The sequence below is a fragment of the Vigna unguiculata genome, chromosome 3, assembly GCF_004118075.2.
Source record: "Vigna unguiculata cultivar IT97K-499-35 chromosome 3, ASM411807v1, whole genome shotgun sequence".
In the NCBI taxonomy this organism is placed as follows: Eukaryota; Viridiplantae; Streptophyta; class Magnoliopsida; order Fabales; family Fabaceae; genus Vigna; species Vigna unguiculata.
Window position 1 is genome coordinate 34,550,339 of NC_040281.1, and position 22,322 is coordinate 34,572,660.

The following is a 22,322-nucleotide window of genomic DNA, read 5'->3' on the forward strand; positions in this document are numbered from 1 at the left end:
ACCAGAACCAAAACGAGACTCTGCAAGTCTCACTTAGGCGAGATGAACTCGTTTGGGCGAGACTTGCAGGGTTTCAACTTTGTTCACGCACACAATTCGCCCAACCTTACCCAATTCGCACAACCATTCATACCATTCAATTGAGAAACAATGCACAATCGTATAAACATAACTTGGGCACAATTTGGTTCCCAAAAATCCAAGTTGAACCACAAACCATATGTACAGTATAGAAAACACTCACATTCATACAATTGATTGAGAAATTTGTTAAAGCAATTGTCACAGCACCCAAACCCCTAATCTCCATCATACACAGCCCGAATTTCATGGCATAAACCCATCAAAATCATATACATATAACAATAGTACGAAAAGTAGGATTTCAACTCCCCTAACCTGAATTTCTTGATTGAAATTAGGAAGAAAATAGGGATTCCTTGGTTCATCAAATGCTTTGCTTCAACCTCCCTCCCAATTCAGCCCTTACACATTCAAAGGCAATTACTTAGTGGTTTTGTATTATTTTTTCGGCCCTTTGGCTGCCTCCCCATTCTAGTTTTACCTTTTGCGCTTTCACCTCCACTCCAACCTAGAATTAGCAAAAATAAAGCCTACTTTACGCACATTAAGGTTTGAACCCGTGACCCTTCACTCATAAGACCAAGGCATAATCGTTATGCCAATTCAGATTTAGTGATAACTATTATAATCCTACGATTATAATATCGCTCACTAGTCCCACATATATATCAAAAATAATAATAATTCCAAACAACACAAAATTGCCATACATAGGACTTGAACCCAAGTCCTTTCACACAATAAAAGTACTCTCAACCCTTTAAGCTAATGCTTTTTCACGTCATACCAGTTACCAGTTACCATTTAATGTCATAAAAGTCCCCTTCTCCCGCATTTATTAATTAATTAATTTCCACGGGTCTTACAGCTCTAGCTTAAGCGAGCTTGTTTTGGTTTGAGCGACCTTGACAAAATTTCTTCCATATTTTCTCTGTTTGTTGCTTTCTCATTTGCTCCTCTTAAGTTCTTTCCTCTCTCTACTTTATTGTACCTGAAATTTACATAAAACAGGGATCAAGTGACTTCTTTTCAACAAAAACTTGGAAGCATGTGATTGAAGCTCATTTTTTTCTAGATTTAGGGAGAATCAATCATGATATAAACACAAATTACAAACAAAAGTGCCAACATTTCTATGAAAATTACTCATTTTTGGCACTTATCAGTCTTACAAGAGAAATCATCAATAAAGCTTAAGATATACCTGTTGTTACTAATTGAAGTGGGTTTGATAGGCCTACATATACCTGCATGCGCAAGTTGAAGTTTGTTTGATGAGCACCACCTACTTTTCTTTGGAATAGAGTTTCGATGTTGCTTTCCCTCTAAGCATTGTACATAAAGTTCCTTTGGAGTCGATATAGAAGGTATCCCATTAACCATCTTTTTGGATGAGAGTATTTTCAAGCCAGTATAGTTGAAATAGCCAAATCGGTGATGCCAAAGGTGGGATTCATCTATTGATTCTACTTGAAGACATGTAGAATTTCTAGGCATCAAAGTAGCGATCGCTGAAAACATCCTATTACTACTCATCTTGATTCCCATTATCAATTAAAATGGTGAGTCCCTTTTTCTTGAAGTTTCCCTACGCTTAAGAGATTGTTCTTAAGATCAGGAACATAGTAGACATTTGAGATCACATTTGTAACACCATTAACATGCAACCAAACATTCCCTTTCCCCATCATAGCCATTCTGGTATTATTACCGAGCTTTACCGTGTGTCTAAAGCTTTCATCTATGTTAGAAAACCAATCCTTATTTCCACTCATGTGATTACTGCATCCAGATTCAAGAAACCACTCTTCTTTTTATGCCTTGTTTCATATCAACATATGCCACTAATAAGATCTCATCTTCCGCTTCCTTTTCATCTTCATCATGTACTTTAGCATAATTGACCTTCTTTTACCAAGTGGGACATTCATATTGAAAGTGTCCCATCTTGTGACATTTAAAGCATTGAATTTCAACTTTGTTGAAGAATTGCTTGCCTCTTCCTCTCCCTTGACCACTTCTGCTGAAATTTCTTCCACGTCCCCTTCCTCTTCCTCTCCATCCTTTATCTTCATTGGTAACTTGTAACACATTTTATTCTTCTTTTTGGTTGTTCATTCGTTGCTCATGAACTAGAAGATTGCTTTGTAACTCATCTATTGTCATAATCTCTAAATTGTTGGACTCCTCAATGAAGCAAACTACATAATTAAATTTAGAGATCATGGACTTTAAGATTTTTGTAGTGATATTATTTTCACCTATATTCTCACCACACACCTTCATACTTTTAGTAATCTTGAGAGTGCGAGCAAAATAGGAGTTGACAGTCTCTCCTTCCTTCATCTATAAGATTTCAAATTCTCTGTGTAATGCTTGCAGTTGTGTTCTTTTAACCCTTGTAGAACCTTGGAATTTTTGTTTTATTGAATCCTAAATATCCATAGAGGTCTCGTCATTAATAATAGTATCCAGAATCTCACGATCAACAGCCTAATAAAGATAATTTTTTATCTTCAAATCTTTAAGTTTATGCTCCTCTAGCAATTTAGCGTCTTCCGTAGAAAATACAACTCCATTCGCTACTTTAGTGATCCCATGTTCTACCAGATTCCAATATTGTTTGGAACATAAGAAATTTTCCATTAATTTTGCCCAATGGTCATAATGACCATCAAATTTTGGGATCGCGGGTTGAACATACTTGTCGATGTTGTTGTCTGTCATTTTGTGTCTCACTAACTTCAATATGCTCACAACTCTCTTTCTACACACTTCCTCACCAACTGTTTCTCTCACACACTCAAGGAAATATTGGATCAAGCCCCTAGGTAGGAGCTCTGATACCAATTGTTAAACACAACATAATAGAAAAATATATATGTATGTACTGTAAACTCATGTCTTTTATTAAAGGGAAAGATTGGCTTTTAAAGCCATACACAACAGGAAATATCTTTCATGGGTGGGTGTTGACTTAGACTTCAAACGACTATCCCTAATAAATAACACATTAAATAAATTTATTTGATCACTGAAATAGTATAGTAAGTGCATAAAACAAAATATCTTCTAAACTAACCAACAAGAAATATATGGAAATAGAGGTGAATAGATAAAGTGGATAATGGAAATACACTTATGGATCACACTACCTCTTTGTCTTGAAGAAGCAACTCCATTGAAAATGGAGTTTTGGGTTTGTTAAAATCAACAACGAACCAAAGGCTCACAACTCTAGCCAACACATTCCCATTTTCCTTCTCAAGGTTCAATTCTGCCAGAGAAGGAAAACACATTTCTGTAAATGCGACATTCTGAATACTGAATGGAGTGAATACTGAATGGAATGAATACAAAAAAAAACCTGAGATAAGTGAAAACATGTATAAATAGGAAATAGTAAATCATAAAGGCGCGAGAAACATGCATTTCAAATTTTGAAATCAAAATTTGAATTCAAAGTCATCGATGTCGGCAAGACGAAAACACAGGAAGCAATAACAAAGTTGAAAAACTTTTGAAATGGAAAGTTGTAAAACACAGGAAAAAAATCACCAATTTGGTAAATTCCTAAAATCGAAAGCTGTAAAATAAATGAATGAATGACCGATTTGGAAATCAAAACTTGAAAAATAAAACAATAAAGAAACCCTATAAGACAAAAATGAGTGAAAAAAATGCAATAGAAGAAAAAGTTGAAAATGGATGGGAAAAGGAAAAGGGGAAAGGCGATTTTGCATATTTGAGATAAAAGTAAGCTAAAAACTCTTTTGTGAGAAGAATGGCGGGAATAGGGGAAGAGAGAGGAGATGAACTATGTAGCCTCAGAAGAAAGGCAAACTTCTTTTACATTTGGCTTTTAGCTTCCTTCAGAACTGTACAACTTTATGACGTTTTTTCTTCCTTTAAATTTAAATCTTCAGGTGTTGTAAACATGAGATATCCAGGTTTACCTCTTTATTTGCTACCACATCACATATTTTACTTTTGCAGTAAAATTAATTTCTTGTTTTTAATTTTTTTATAAGTTTCTTTTTTTGTTCCCTATGGTTTATTAAGATTATGATATAACTCATGCAGGATACAACGTAAATAAGGCCCCTTTCTTAGCCAGTTCTCCTAGATCCAATTAAGCGTCGAAACTAAATATAGTTATCCTATAAAGTTCCCCTTCTTGGCATAATAATTACCAACAAAAAGATTTAGAGCCTATAACACTTTAAGATGATTCCTCATTGTATATATGTTGTCATCAATTCGACCATGCAATAAAAATACGCAAAACAACAATTTGTAATAAGTTGTTGAAGTTAAATCTCCATGGATTTATTGGGAACCTCATTCCAGCTCAACACATGTTTCATCATTTCTTTTTCAAGGAAATCAAAGAAAAGTTCAAATTGTGGCTATGCTCCTATCTACATAATGGAAAGTGTGTTTATTTAGTCAAAAGAATACGTAAATGATTTTGCATGGGATTACTATTTTGTTCTAATACCCTCAAATACAATTTTCTACCATGACAATTTACCCTCCAATATAAACAATGAGAATTATAAGAATTATCAATGTTTAAACTTCTCATAATTGTTGAAATGGATTACACAAATATTAATAAATCTTCATCTAGCATTCATTCATACCGCCACCGATAAGATTTTATTTTGTTGGGTCTTCCGAGAGAGGATACTAGGGAGATACAACACCAATAAGACATGAGTTCAACCTATATATAAGGGATTGACACCACCTCTAACTCAAAATCTTAAGGCAATGAGTTTATGAGTCTTCATCCTTATATGGTACTCAACTTTCTTATTTTTACTCAATGTGGGATTTAGATTCACACTTGAATTCTCAACATATCTATATTCAAATTTCCAAGAAAAATAACAACACACCCAATTTTTAACAAATTCAATCTTCCAAATTAAGAATTGAAATTAAACAACTATGAGGTATAGTTCTTGGTTTGCAGATAACATGTAGAGTATGTTTTGAATTAATATTATTTGTAAAACTAATAAGGAAGAAAGTATACACGATAATTCAAATTGAATAAGAAATTGATAAAGTCCCTCACTCATAAATTACTATTACTCTAAAAATTCATAGCATGTATATATGGCTTAGTATAACAAAGAATATGATCATAATTCTTCTTGTATGGCTTTAGATAAATTTTTCCAACGCCAATTTCATTGCTAATGTATTATCCACATGTTTTTTCTTTTAAGAAATGTAGTCTCTACATTGTCATGATATGAAATATGTGATTGAGTGATTTAAACACATGAGACATTAGAATATGGAAATTGACTGAGATGTTGCGACAAGCTTTTCTTCCATCCTAAGAGTGTGTTCTTTTATGATTGATTTGAAGGAGAGGGAGTGAATGAATTTGAATGGATGTGAAAGTGAAATTTGTATAATTTTAAGAGATTTGGAAGTGACGATGAAGTGAATTTATAGTAAAATTTGTGAAAGTTCGTAAAATATTTGACTATGACAAATAAAAAAAGTTTTACCCTTATAATAAAAATTAATTTATTATTATTATTATATATGTTATTTATTATATATATATATATATTATAATAATAAGATTATTATTATTATTATTATATTTTTTATTTTATATATATATATATATATATATATATATATATATATATATATATATATATATGTGTGTGTGTGTGTGTGTTATTATTATTGTTTATGAATATTTTTGCCACTTGTATTGTATGTCCCATCCCTTGACATTTAAAAAGTTAATATACACGCTACCTCTACCCGTGTCAAATGGGAGTATACATAGTCCCATTGCTACTGTAAACGTATCCTTTCTCTTTCATTAAAGGACATCTGTTTTTTCTTTTCTGTCAGACTACCTATTTTGATTTTTGAATATTGATTCAAATTTTAGAGGGGATTCCATTAAGGAAAAAGGATTTTTAAGATAATTTGACCATCATCTCAACTTTTAACTTTTACGGGATAAATGATTTTAACAAAAGTTAATTTTTATATTTAAAAAAAAATAGTAAGGGTAGGATGTAAAAGGAATTCTGTTATCAAAATATCTTATCCGTTCGTTTTAACATTATAGTTATAAGAATTGTTTTCTCAATGTTCCTTACTCAAGGAGTTTTATTATCTTCAATTTAAATTTACAGTCAACATCCAATTGCAAGTTAAAGTTTCTGTACATGACAACAAATGACAGAAAATAGGTTTGTATATCTCATGAAGACATGACAGTGTACAATCAAAGTTTCATCCTGATGTCAAAATATATACATTCATTTATGAGAAGCAGTAAGTTGGATTTCAAACATAGCTCTTAACAGAAGAACTATAACCACTCTGAACATCATAGTACCTGGACCACAGCATAACACCTCCATACTTTGCAGAACCCTTAATGGCTGGAAGCACTTGAGATATGAGATCAGCAGAAGGAATGAAGCCACTTCCTGCAGCCTGTGGGGAAGCTGGTAACCCCAAGAATATTTTGTTGGCAGGAATACCTGTGATCCATTGCTTCCATGCATCTTCAAGGTTAGTGATTGCCCCAGAAGTGTATTGGCAAGGAGGGTTGTTGTAGAATTGGATCCAAACATAGTCAAAAAGACCTGTTGTGAGAGCATTTCCAATCCAAGCATCAGGAAAAGGGCACTGAGGAGCTGCAGTGATGTAGACTTGCTTCCCTTGCTTGGCCATGGTGTAGCCTTTAAGGAACCTTGCAAGATCACCCCAGTGTTTGTTTGATCCACCTTCAATGTCAAAGTCTATACCATCAAGAACAGCAGGGCCAAGAGGCCTAGAGGGTGATTGTCCCCCCAAGAAGTTGTTCCAAAGGTATGTGGCTACTTCACTTGCATCAATTGAGTGGCTTCCAGTATCTCCTCTTAAAGAGAGCAAGACTTTGATGCCTTTTGCTTGACAAGATTTGATGTCTGAGCTTAGGCCACTGCACTCATTTTTAAGAGGGTCACAGTGACCAGCAAGATTAATCATGGGAGTTTGGCCCTTGCCAAAGGTTGGCAAAAAGGCTATGATCACATAATCATAGTTCCCTGTCGCACAAGCCTCACTCAGTGTGCCCTCGTTGCCATTCTGGCCCCAGTAGATAACAATTTCTCCACCGTAGGATCCCTTTGCTAGTGCTAACAGGACTAATGAGCACAAGAACGTGACTGGAATTGCTGATTTCATTGTAAGTATCTAAGGAAATGGCTGCTTCTGTGCCATGCACTGCTTGGGAGAATGGCTTTTATAAAGTGTTTGAACCCCTTCAAAACTTTGGAGCTTTTCTCATAGAGCTTGCCTTGGCCGTCATGAATAATATAATAATCATTTCTGCGAACTTCACGCAAATTTACCAATCCTCTTTATCAAAGAATGGTAAATGAAAATATTAGCGGTCAATTGTATGATGCATGCAGGCAAATTCATCTTTCATAAGTGGTGAAGAAAACAACATAGCATTCTTTGTTCTGTGAAACCTTTTCTTTGATGTTTATCAGTTTTGAGCTTCTGCAATGGCAACAGACCAGCTCATATTCCTGTTGGCATTACAATTGACAAGAGTATAGGTAGTAGCAACTTATGTTGGAAATTTAATTTCGATATTAGTAACTACTTTTTTTTATTCACCTTCACGTCTCAATAACTGGAGACACACAGAATATAAATATCAAAACTGAAACAGCTTTCTATTAAAATCTCTATCTACAGAGTAAAAGCTAAGCAGATGTCACTATTTTGTTCAACCTTTGTGTTGTCTTTAAAGATAACTTTTCATTCAGATGATCAAATAATTCCAAAATTTAGAGATAACTCCGTTTTAGCTAAATTTGCAGTATTATATTAAATAAGTGTCTCTTTTGACAGTAGCTGTTTAATTCAGCATAGGTCTCGATAGTTAATTCTATTTCTTACTTTATACGATTATGAAGGAAGGAAATACGGTGTTTGTGAAATATGTACTGCATAGAAACTTAGCTTTTTTGTCATCAGATTTATGCTTATCTTCCTCAGTAGAAAATTTCCAAAATGTGTGGCTTTAGGACTCGACAATTAAGTTAGAGTACTTCTCCCAAACCAAATCCTGATATTTTGCATCTTGACTCCAATAAAAGACAAACCAGTGTTCTAATTTTTCCTTTTTAATAAAAAATCTTACATCTTTCATAGGGATGGTTATTCTCTCCTTTTCCAAAATCGTTTAAATCTTATATAAAGATATTTACAAAATATATATATATATATATATATATATATAATCAAATTTTGTTCATCGATCCTATTATTATTGGGTATTGGTAAATAATGACGACATGTATAAATATATAGAATCAAATTTTAATATATTTTTTTATTCATATTTGACTTAAATACCTTTTTGGTCTTCATTTTCGTAGTGTTTAAATTATTAACGGAACATCAGGTGGCACGGTTTGTATTAGGATGTGTTACGTGTACTGTACAGGTACAGGTGGCTAATTAACGTTAATTTTTCAATTTATGGGAAATTTTGCAATTAGGGAAATTTCTTTATCTTCGTCTTTCTTGAGTTCAGATTTGCAGAGAAAGCAGCTAATACTTGTCATTTCATCAACAGCTCGTAAAGCAAGGGCAATGGCTGCAGATATAGTAGATGGGTCATTTAAAGAGCAATATAAAAGAATCTATAACTATGCACATGAATTACTAAAATGTAATCCTGGATCAACTATAAAAATCAAAGTGGAAAATGATAATCAAAGTCGAAAATGATAATGATGAAGCAATTTTTCAGAGGTTTTACTCCTGTTTAAAAGGATGTAAAGATTCCTTTGTCTTCTGTAGACCCATCACAGGTTTGGATGGTTGTTTTTTAAAAGGAAAATACGGAGGTGAGTTGTTGAGTGTTGTGGGTAGAGATGCTAATGATCAGTTACTGCCCTTAGCGTATGCTGTTGCGGAAGTTGAAAATAAAAAATGGTTCTTGCTTATTGGTGATCTTGGAGGTATTGACGTGAGGTATTGACGTGTGTAGGACAATAGTGCACGAAGTGATACAACACGGTTGCCTCCAACGGTAAAGGAAGAAGATTGGGACAGTAACATACCTATATAATGGGATTGCAGGAAGAAGAAGATTGCAGCAATACCAATTGGGAATGGAGGAACAAAATTGTCAAAACTCACCAACTGCCCAAACATTCCCTACCAAAACCCTTGCTTACTTATTTATCCCCAAATATCTAATTAAGCCACCTGTACACTACACGTAATATACCTAATACAAATGCTCCGTAAATGATTTAAACGGCGTTACAAAAAAGACCAAATAAAACACGAATTGCGATAAAATATCTGGATATTTGTTACACATTTTACCAAAAAATAAATATCCATCTGTGAATATTTTTTCAATCCCTTAAAAATTTCTGTCTCAACAAGCCATTGCTCAGATGTTTAAAGTAACATGTCAAGTTGTAAATGCGAGGGAGGGAGAATCCAAAGTTTAGGGCTTGAAATGCAAACGAAAGTTATTTGCTTTTTGCGACATTAAGGAAGAATCGAAAGGTTAGGTTTGAACAACGAAGAACAAGCATTTACTTTGTGTCAAACCGAAGCTTGGTTGAAGCTCTAAGCAATATGTCATTTCGTTTTTCCGGTTTTTGTTCTGTTTCCTGGTTTTTGATTCGATTCAAGTTCTAGTTTCGTTTTTTTTTTTTGCTCTGCTTTTTTATTATATTTCTGATTTTAATTTTCATTTTGGTTGTTTTCTGGTTTTGCTTTCTGTTTCCTGGATTGATTTTATGGTTCTGTTTTATAATATTTTTTTGGTTAAATTGTATTTTTAGTCTTTATTTTCGTAATAAAATATTAATTTGATTCTTTTTTTTTATTTCAATTTGGTTTTTATTTTGGACAACTTGATCCAATTAAATCATTTTCGTTAGTTGTTAGTAGTGTAGTAACAACATTAAAAGAGTATCTTACGTGTCAGTTCTCTGAATTTTTTAATTTTAAAAAAAAAAATTAATTTTTTTAATTTTTTAAAAATTTTAAAAATTTTGCCACGTGTTAAGCTGACGTCGTGTCATGTGACAATAACATTGTGATGTGGTAATGACAGTGTCACGCATCACTATTATGTTAGGTGTCACTTCCTCATTCTCAATTTGATAATGACATTGTATTTTTTATTTATCTCAATTTAGTCATATTTTTTGTAAAAATTGAGCAATTTTGTCCCTCTCAACCTTGAAACGAAATTTAATTTCTATATATATAAATGTACACACATATTTCTATCAAAATTAATATTTTTAATAAATAGTTTTAACAAGATTAAGTTTATTTAAATTTATATTTTACATTGAAATTCATTTAAAAATTGTTTTAAAGTTGTTAATAAAAAATAATGCTGATAGAAAAAAAAATCATAAATTATATTGATATTTTATTACATCATACTTTAATATTGTTTTTTATTTGAATATATATATTTCAAATAATTATATATTTTTAAAATGTGTAAAGTTCAATAATTTCTATACAAATGTTTGAGTTGGTGTAAAAATAACAATTATATAAATTTTAAAAATAATTTTAACTACTTTATGTAACAATAACAATCGAAAACAAATAAATTTAAAATTTGAAGACAATATTAAGTAAAGTTAAATATGAAACACAAATTTAAATAAACTTAGTTTTGTTAAAAATATATTATAAAAATATCAATTTGAATAAAAATATCAAATTTAATAAAATTATTTGTATAACATTTATATAAAAATTAACTTTTGTTTCAATTTGGTGAGAGACGAAATTGCACAATTTTTACAAAAATTATAACTAAATTGAAACAAAAATAAAAATACAGGAACCAAATTGAGAATGAGAAGATGACACCTAGCATAATAATAATACGTGGTACTATCACATCATCCTATCATTATCACGTGGTACGATATCAGCTTGACATATGATAATTTTTTTAATTATTTTTAAAAAATTCAAAAAAAAATAAAAGAATAAAAATAAAAAAATCCAAAAGCACTCCTTTAATGTTAGTGCACTACGAACGAAAAAGATTTGATTGTATTAAATTTTTTAAAATATAGACCAAAATAAAAGAAAATAAAGAAACCAAATCGATATTTTGTTTCCTACATATAAATTTTTGTTTGCTTTGAACCAGGTCTTGTTTTAACAAGATTTGTTTAATATTTTAAGTTAAGGTTCAAATCTTTATTGATATTTGCCGTCACATATTTGATGCAAGCCAAATCATCCCAAAGATATTTTCAGAAACAGAACATGGAAACAATGAAAAAAAAAAAAAAAAAAAACAATAGGACATACTCCAATCGAAAACTGCAGCAAATCACCGACCTTCATAGTGAGCAAACTTTTTTCCATCAAAATTCAAATTCATAATTAAAATTATAAAATTATATAATTATATTATTCAGTTTTAATTAGCAAACTAATATTTTATAAATTAATTTTATTATTAATTATTTTTTATAGATAAATAAATAAAATTTTAAAACAGTAAATTAATAAAATTAATAAATTTTAAGTAAAATAATTTATTTTGATATATTATTATTTAAAGGCTTAAATATACATTTGGTCCCTATTTTTGTTGATTTTATTCAATTTGGTCTCTATTTTTATTTTATGTTCAATTAGGTCCTCATTTTTGTCAAATTGTGGTTAATTTGGTCATTGTCACTAACGGTGTTTAAATAGTTAACATTTTTTAACAGTACATGCCACGTGTCAACTCTTGGTGTTTTTGAATTTTCTTTTAATTTTTCTTTTTAATCTTTTTTTAAATTTTAAAAATTTTTTTAATTTCAAAAAAATGGTCCACGTCTCAAGTCACAATTGTGCCTCGTGTCAGTTTGTGGTAGTATTATTTTTTTTGTTCAATTTAGTCCCTATATTCGTTATTTTTGTTCAATTTAATCACAATTTTCGTTAAAATAAATCAATTTTGTCTATTTCAAATTGACACTAAATTTAATATCTTTTATACAAATTATATTAATATCTTTTCTAAAATTAACCTTTGAATTATTATTTTTTAAATTCAATTATAAATTATTAAATTTAATTATAAATTGAATAAATTCATTGCTAAATAGAATATAATTATTTAAAATATTATAAGAATATAATTATTAATTTTTTTTCTAATATTTATATTCTAAAATATTTTTAAAATTGATATATAAAATATTTTAAATATTCAAAATATTTTAGAAAAATAAACTAATATTTGTAAAATTAACATTTACATATAAAATATTTTAGATTTTAATATCTAAAATGCAATAAAAATATTAAATATTTTAAATTTAAATGTGAATTTTACAAATGTTAATATATATTTTTAAAATTTTAGTAATCATATTTTAATAATATTTAAATAACTATATTCTATTTAACAATTGAATCTAAGAATTATATTCAATTAATAATTAAATATTATATTTTATAATTAAATTTAAAAATAACTAATAATAATGTCAATTTTAAAAATTAAATGGTTCTATTTTAACAAAATTTGGGACTAAATTAAACAAAAATAACGAATATAGGGACTGAATTGAACAAAAATAACGAATATCGGGACTAAATTGAACAAAAATAAATAATACAACTACAAACTGACATGTGGTACTAGCATTAACACGAGGCACAATTATGACTTGACACGTGGACACTTTTTTTGAAATTAAAAAAAAATTTTAAAAAATTTTAAAAAAATCAAAAAAACCAGGAGCTGACACGTGACACGTACTGTTCAAAAACGTTAACTATTTAAATACCGTTAGTGAAAAGGACCAAATTGACCACAATTTGACGAAAATGAGGACCTAATTGAACATAAAACAAAAATAGGGACCAAATTGAATAAAATCAACAAAAATAGGGACTGAATGTATATTTAAGCCTTATTTAAAATATAAATTTTATGTATTAAGAAAATATAATAATGTTTATTACTATTTTATAAAATTTTCTTATAACTTTAAAAAATATTTGTTGTATTAAATTATTTAAAAATTATATTAAATTATTTTAATAAATATTTCATAAATTATATTTAAAAAAATTGATAAATCTTTTTTTAAAATATATTAATATATAACTAAAGTTGATTTTCTATTCAATTTACTTTTGTAAGGATCTAGAAAATCGGTAAAGAGTAGTAGATATGATTTTTTAAAAAAAGCTGATGTTCGATTATTTTATCAATAAAATGTTGAACTACAACTAGTTTTTTTAATAATCAAGTTTCATTTTATTAAATCATTTCATCTCTCAAAGTTTTTTTAGAACCTCTTCTATCTTTTCACCAAGTTGTTGACCCAATCGTTTATCTTTTTGACGATTAGGAACCACCAATAGAATCAACACAGAGAACTCTTCATATGTGTTCAATCAAAATTGAAAACAAGATAAGTTCAGTTTTCCTTTATTTTTAGAGACAAATTTTAGCATTTTGAGTTACAACTAGTTGTGTTGACCATGCATGTGCCTTAAATATACTAAAACTGAATCTTTGTTGAATTTTTATGCTAGTGATATACTTAGGTCTTTGATCTAATGTATGTGTAGATAGTTAGAAGATTTTGTGTGATATAGAGCTCTAAGATTCCTAAGAGAGGAAAGTGTGTAGGAAAGTTAGTTTTAAATTTAATTATACTATGATTGATAAGATGTGAATTGTATGATGATGATAGGTGATGAATTGATTGGGTGAATTTGTCTTTGAAGTGATTGATTGAATTGATGTTTAGTTTGTGATTTTGAGTTGTCTGTACTAATGATATTTGTGAATTTGGTTGTGACCTGATTGAACTTGTTTGAGGTTGTTTGATAAGTAAGATTATGCATGTTTCTAATTGAGAATGAGTGAAAAACTTAGATAATTTGGTTAAGAGTACACTATTAGCAGAACTAGCCTGCATAATTATGCAAGCTTGTTGGTGTTGGAAGGGGGAGCCTTTCACCTATAAATGAAGAACAATTTTGATGATGTCTACTGATCTAGGATAAAACATAGCTTGGTCCAGTTAGGATATGCATTAGGCAATTAGCTTCTCTTTATCAAATGTATTTCAGGCCTGCTGTGTATTTCTGCATATGATTAGTTCTTTAAATAATGGATTAGCTTGAGTATTGTACAAAGTAAGTGAAAATATACTCACGATAATCGATTAGGTAAATTGCTAATCGAATTAGTAACAACAAAAACCTTTGTATAAAAGCTGTTTTGGAATCTGTTTTGGGTCTGGAAAAATCAGAAAGATCACGCAGTTTTCATCTGAGATAGAGCCATCTGAGAGACACAAAATTTCAGAAGATTCTGCAAGATAACTCAAGTACAGATCCAAGAAGAATTGATGGTTGATTCTACCATGATGGATCTTGCTTGATTCAAGGAGCATCAAGTCAAATCTGCACAACTTAGGTGTATTCGTTTCTTGTTTTGTTTTCTGTATTTTTGATTACAGTTGCTTCAGTGTTTGAAGTGTGGACCTAGGTGCAATTGTGTGGATGCATTGCTCCTAGGGGGAGTTCTTGATTGTTGAATCAAATTCTTGGGTTTTGGGGGTTAGAATTACATAGGTGTGCTTGTAATTCTTGGAACCTTTCTGTTTAGTGGAATCCTCCTAAGTGTGTTACTTAGGAGAAGACTGGATGTAGATTCGCCTTGAATCGAACCAGTATAAATTGTGTGTCTTGATTCCTTCTTCTCTCTCTTAATCCTTTTTGATTGATTTAAACAGTCCATTAACCCAGAACTGTGTAATTGATTAATTGAGCTTTAAAACCTAAAGATCTTTCCAAGATTCATCTTAAACCAGTAAAAGCCTATTAATCAATTTAGATCCCCTTGTGGTTAAGGTGATTAGACAGATTTGATTTTAACAGTTGGGAAAACATATGACTCGTTGAGTGAGAGTGCATAATTTGTAAGTTAGAAAGCTCCAACACTTTGATTCGTTGTGCAAGTCATTTCTCACTTAGCGAGCTTATTAAAAGAATTCATAAGGGGTATACTTGCTAGTGAGTTAAAGCTTGGTTATACAAGTTTGAGAATGTTGAAAACTCAAGAGCAAGATGTGTGCTTGCTTTGTTGAGTGAGAGAATCTTGTTTGGCGACTTTTTAAGAAATTTATTTTGAGTACTCTCGCGCTAAGTGAGTCTATATGTTGTTAAATGAGAAGGTTTTAAGCAAAGTTAGAGAGCATTAGGGCCTTCTCACTAAGCGAGTAATGTGGTCGTTGGGCGAGTCTCCTTCTAAGGGACACTAATTGAGTGAGACATGACTTCACTGAGCAAGAACTTACTGATCTAAAATGGTATAATTAGTTTAAGTCTAGTATAATTTTTTATGATTTGATATGAACTGAATGAAATGAGAAAATAGTTATTCCTAGGGTGGGACACTAGTGTAAAATATGTTTTTTATACCGGTTAAAAAAGACTTTTTATACCGATTCTAGCATCGGTATAGATGCAGGTGGTATAGAAGGTTTGATCTTTCTACACCGATTCCATGACAGGTATAAAAAAATTATTTTTTATACCATTTCTAAAATCGGTATAGAAAGTCCTCTTGGAAATGGAAAGTTATGTAAGAAAAAATGACTTACTATACCGATTATAGTTTCAACTGATATAAAAAATTACGCATTTTACACCAAGTATGACCTCAACCGGTATAAAAAGTGATTTATTATTTTTTTATGAAAAAATTGTTTATGCTTCTTACCACATACCAAACCTGTATATAATTACCAAAAACATCCAGAAAATAAATCTCATTCAATATAATATTTACATGAAATAGAATCTAATGTTTATATGAAATATAATACTACTCCAAAACGAATTACTATACAAGTCATAAAACACCTAACATCATATACTGTATATAATTACTCAAAACATCCAAAAAACAAATCTCATTCAATCTAATATTTACATGAAATAGAATCTAATGTTTATATGAAATATAATATTACTCCAAAACGAATTACTATATAAGTCATAAAACACCTAACATCATCTTATATAAACACTTAAAAGAAACGAAGCTCACTGCTCACCAACTTCCTTCAAGACTCCTTGATCCATTGGAGATGTGTCATTGAAAATCTACACAATGAATAGTTGAGTCAACAATATTTTAGTGATAAATACTTAAGATGTGATTTATAAATTGTACATATTACCATATCCCATGAGTCAACAATGTTTGCGGATATGATTCTATGCATGTGCCTCATGGTATAAAATCCACACTCATAGTTTCCCGGTTGACGTGAGCACTACAAGTTAAATTCATATAATATCATTGATGACCACCTCCATGCATATATAACCTGAAATCAGTAGACATATCTCTACCCTGTCATCCCATTTCTCTCATTTGATCATAGAAGCATCCAACCCAGAATTCCTAATATCAGACTTTAGAAGATTATATATATATATATATATATATATATATATATATATATATATATATATATATATATATATATATATATATATATATATAATTCATTTAGAAACATCTATTATGTTCTAAAGTTCAATCATAGTTCACAAATTTGCAACAACAAAATGGACAACATTTGAATCATAGTTCACAAAACCATCTGAAGAAAACAATTCTAAGGGCTTTGTGAGGATAAACCAACACTATATCAGAAAGTGATTCTTAATAATCTCACAAAAATTCCACATATTTTTGTTCTTCCATTCAGAGCTATATAATAAATTACACTATGAAATGCAAACACGAGGATCCCCTGAAATAAATGCATTGTACCTCTTCAATGTCATCATTATTGTAAATTCCATAACGGAAGGCTTGACTTAAGTTATTTTCTAATGTCGCAACATCATAGTCTCGGTCTTGATAATCATCCTTATCACTATCCCTATTTTTGTCATGAAATGTTGTTGACCTCCTATAACAATCAATTAATTAAGAATCATCAAATGAGCCCAACACACAACCATAAGATGATCTATATTGAAGATACATCAAAATGCACTCAATCCCAAGAATAATAAGAAAAGTATTCAGTAAAAGGAATCAAGATCGTGCTCAAGTTTGAGGTTCCAAATGCTGAAACAGAGTGATGATGTATAAAATGCTATCAAATAAATATACTAACATCACACGACTATAATCAGTATAAAAATTTCTCAAAATGATAGCAAAAGTATCTAACTTCAAAGAAGTAAACTAAAGGTTAACAATAATTGTTTCTGTGAAGGATTAAATGTTTTAGTTATATGCACAGGCATAAAATAGCTGTTGTGAATATTAGTATGCCTACTACTCCAAACAAAGCTAGGATCACAAGAATAAAATAAACATATTGGCAAAATAGGGCCATGTAATCTTATCTGTAAATGTACTCACCTTTGTAGCCGATCTAGCAACTGCTTGAATAATAGTTTCTTTACCGAGAAAATGTACAGCTTCTTCCATCATCTGTACATTATATACAAAGGTTAGAACTTCAAGTCGAACAAAGTTTGGTACACTTTCATTCTTGTGAATCCATTCCTCCAATTTTAAAGTAGTTTAAAAAGTCAGTACTTATTGCAATAAGTTCACAAACCTTAAGAGTTAGGCAAGGACGAGATACAGCAAACCCAAATGAAACAACTAGAGTAATTGCTGATACAGCCGCACCAACAAAGGGCGGATAAATCTTTAAACTTGCATCAACCCCCCAGCCTTCAGTTGCCAGGGGCAATTCCATAAAGAATGAGAAAGGACACACTGTACATAGCAGATAAATGTTGTAAATACATTAAGTAATAAATTAGATAACATATACAATCAAAGAAAACATTAATTGCATAATTAAAAATAATTGAATCATGTTTAGAGTGTGGTGATAAACCTGACATTCTTTCCACAATCTACGTGAGCATCATACACATGTTACCATAGTGTATGGCCCAATAACTAATGGAACTACAAAAACAAGTAGTAATATTAAATATTCATGCATTTTGGTTTAAAGACCCCAATTACCAAAGCGGTTGATTTTTAGCAAAAAATAATTTAAAAAATTGAACATTAAATATTAATTGTTTAATAAATTAAAAATACATGAAAAATAAAAGTAAATTTATTTTTAAACTATGAAAAATATCATTTCTTAAATAAAAGGTTACACCTACGGTCAGTGAACGACACAACAAACTTCAAATGTTGATAATAAGTTTCACCAAACTACTATTTAATACTATTTGGTTATCATTTTGACAATTTTTACCCTCTAAAGTGCATCCATAAAGTGCACTATGGAAGTTTTCCGCACCTCAATCAGAGGTTGCATTATACCCTCTAAAGTGAACCCTCATCTTAAAGAAGCTAAATAAGAAAATGAATCCCTATACCTTGACACCCCTTCTATCCCATTAATTCAGTATATAGTTGTCTTCTAATAATATTTTATTCCTAACTACGACACTTTACTAACACCATAAGGAGAAGAATCAAAAGAAATGCTACCCCAATCTGCGGTACAAAGAGTTTCAGCCAAAGAAGTTTGACCTTGGGAAAGGTCCAGTTAAAGAGACATTGAATTCAACACAGAATTGAATTGCACTTATAGTCCATGGCTTGACAACAACTATCAAAGATGAAATAACACCAAGCAGAAGCACAAGACCAATTAAAACAAAGATGTATACACCACGAGAAAGTTTCCAATCATTATGCAGTATGGTTGTAGAAGCACTACCAATGAAACCAATTCCTGGACCTAACCAATTCGTGCTTGACCAATTCAGTATGGCTAACATAGCTATTATGACTCCACCAATGCTATTTCCTCCTATCACATCAAAATAATGTGCTAAATCTGCATTTGGATTTCTAACCACAACTTAACAAAATTCATCCATGACATTTAAAGGATATACCTTTTGGACGCTCAAGCCAATCTCAGCCATGAAATAAACACAGCTTAGTGTCATGTTGCATTTAGTATTTTCAAATGAAAATGCATTGATTCCGCCATTAATTAGGAAGACCACTATGTATATTACATGAGCAGGCAAAATATTTAATAGAAATGCAATCAACAACTAACCTTCGTGATGGATCACAACAAAGTTGCTCCAAATTTCTAGCTTCCTAGCATAGAAGATATAAACTAAACAAGTTCAGCAGCACTCTGACTTTTCTAAATGAAGAAATGTTATAAAAAGAATAAAATATCAATCATAAACACTTAAACATACAAGATAACTTCTATTTTGTAAACAAAGATTTCATTAAGATGGAAGACATTGATAGAATTGAAAGAAGGGATCTCAAAACTGAAGAAATTTAGGCTAAAAAACCAAAAAGAAAGGGGTTCATAACATGAAACATGCAATGCATTATAATGCAAATCTATATCCATTTGCTGCTACTCTAGAATATGTAGAAGCTACGTATTAAGATTTCAACAACAACAACAAAGTCTTTATAAGGGACAATGATTGGGTTGAAAAGTTATGTTCATTCTAATTATAAAAAGTTAAAAATATCAAAATAATACATAAGTAATTATTGCGGTTAAAATAAACCAACACAAATGATAATTTTTTAACGGGGTAAACTAACCAGCAAAATTTAATTGCTAATAAAAACATGTTATTTTGTAGTGATAGATGAAAAAAATCTTTTGCTCAAACTATTTGAGATCAAATTGGTTGGCCATTTAAATCCGTCTTTCTCTGATAATGACAAAATTGAGAACATCAACTTATTAGTACTCACTAATTATGAATAAGGAGCATGCATACAATCATATCTTGTTTAAATATAAAATGCTATCAAATGTTAATCACAACTAACCTTTCAAAGGCCTCAAGATACTCTCATACTCGTTCAAGTCATTCTCCCCTAAGTCAAGGGTCTCTGAATAATGAAAAGAAAAACATGATAAAGCTTTTAACCTCTTACTTCCAACACTGTTGATCAAATCATGTATCACTGACTTTACAAATAGTTGACATTAATCTAAAACAAATTCTTATATGATATATGTAACTGTTTACCAAAAATGTCTGGTCTTGTTTCCATTGCAGAAATAGTTCTGTTATATTTATATAGATGTACTAGAAAATACCCTCCCAAATTAAGACAAATGACAAAAGCTGTTCCATTTTAATGAATTGTGTAGTTTAAGGAAAAGTGAGTAAAATCTACTTATTTATCTTCATTTTTCACCCACTTTCTCTGAGTTAAAATCATTCAGAAAATTAGAAGAAACAAACTTTTTTTCTTTCAAAAATATCATAAATTTTGCAGCTATAACCAAAGTGAGAAATTGCTTTTTTCTGAACTGTTAGATACTCTACTCCACCGTTGTCTTGTTTACTATATTAAGGTTTTAAATTGTTCTAGCATCATTTTCGGATCCTATTCATCACTCATAAGCACTTTTGTATCAACTAACTTAGACAAAAATATAATCATGTAGGTCGCCACAGTTATACTAGAATGGAAGCTTTCTTTTTATGTTAATTGTTGACCCCGGATCATGATAATTCAACATCATTGCTTTAATCAATATAAAGTTTAGGAGTCAAAAACAGAAAGAAATGTGCAGAGAAGAAAAGAAAAAGAAAACAGAGGAAATTAAGTAGTTGATGTGAGATTGAACCAAAACTTCATACAAAGGATGAGTTGCAATAATGTTCTTTAGAACTTCTTCATTTTCTTTCCCACCAGCAATGTGTTCACTTCCCTCAACAACACCCTTTTCTCGAACGTGTGTAGCTTCCATCTCTGTAGCTAGGTAGGTAGGTTTATTACTATTAATGCTGATATTACTATTTACTCTTGCACCAATCGAATCAGAAACAAACTAGAGATCTAAATCAGAATTACCTATATCCCTTGGAGTTGTTTCCCATTCATTCATTGTCTCACATTCTTTTTCGTTGTTGTTGCGAATGTTGAAGCTCTTGTTAAATGGATAGTACACCCTTTGTTTCATCAACGAAGGCAGAGTTCACCTTTCCTTTCTCATATTATTCCAAAATTCAAAGAAATTAACAACAACATAAACTAAACCCTAAATTACATAGGTGAGATAATGAAATATACTACCTGTGATCATGCAAGAACTAACAACCGCGAACAGAGTAGGCATCACAAAGGAAAAAAAAAACCTAGAATGAGACGATGAAGTGAGAAGCACCACTTACTAGAGAGACAAAACACAGAAACACACGGATGAGCGGCGTGGAGACTGAACTAGGAGATGTAGTGGTGACGTAGACTGGGCGGTGAGTTGTGTTGACGTTGTGGTGAAGATCTTGATCTCGTCGGGGATAGCAGAAGCGGTGGTCGACGAGTTTACGACAGTGCAGAGGTGTTGAGAAATGAAAAGAAAAAAAAATAGTGAAGAAGATTACGGTGAAAAGTAAGCTTTGAAAAATAAAAGACTCACTAATTAAGTTTAAGATAATATAATCGACGGATTGTGACAGTTAAAGAAAAATAACAGAAATAAAAATAATTTTAGCGGTTTATTTAACTGTTACAATTTGACCGTCAATAAAAAATATTTTTTTAATGATATATATACGAAAATTATACCAATTCTAATTATAACTAGTATAAAAAGTTTTTTCTAATATTGTAAAAATGTCATCGCATTAACTTTTATACCGGTTGAAAGTATAATTGGCATAAAAGATCTCACATTATTTACAAAATTGTCATCTGCCTCTTGTTTTATACCTGGTGGATTTGAACAGGTATAATAATGTAGGTATAAAAAGCTTATTTTACACTAGTGGAATACTACCATGTGTTGTGTTGTGTGTTGTGTATTGACGACAGGGATTAAAATGAGACCATCCTGACTTTGCTAGTAACTTGATTCATATGGAAGAAAATAGGCTTAATTACTCGGTTGGTCCCCACTTTGGTGGGAAAGTTTCAAGTTAGTCCCCACTTTACTTTTTGTGTCAATTGCATCCCAAAATTCGTTAAAAAGCTTCAATCAAGTCCTCTTTCACGTCGTTAAAATAGTTAACAACCGCATGATTAGGTATGCTTATTTGGTAGGTTATGAAGATGTGGCATAAATGTTTTCTGATGTGGAAATTATGATTGATAACAATATTGAAAAATGGGATTCAAATTGTATTTCATACACAAG

At 30.7% G+C, this 22,322-nt stretch overlaps 1 protein-coding gene across 1 annotated transcript; it reads right to left on the reverse strand.

The window, feature by feature from the left end:
* Positions 1–6,420: 6,420 nt before the first annotated feature.
* On the reverse strand, positions 6,421–11,396 carry LOC114175361 (acidic endochitinase-like; the record flags this gene model as incomplete). Its single annotated transcript, XM_028060137.1, has 2 exons — positions 6,421–7,283; positions 11,354–11,396. Coding segments are annotated over 2 exons (906 nt in total), but the record flags the coding sequence as incomplete, so codon positions are not given.
* Positions 11,397–22,322: the final 10,926 nt, after the last annotated feature.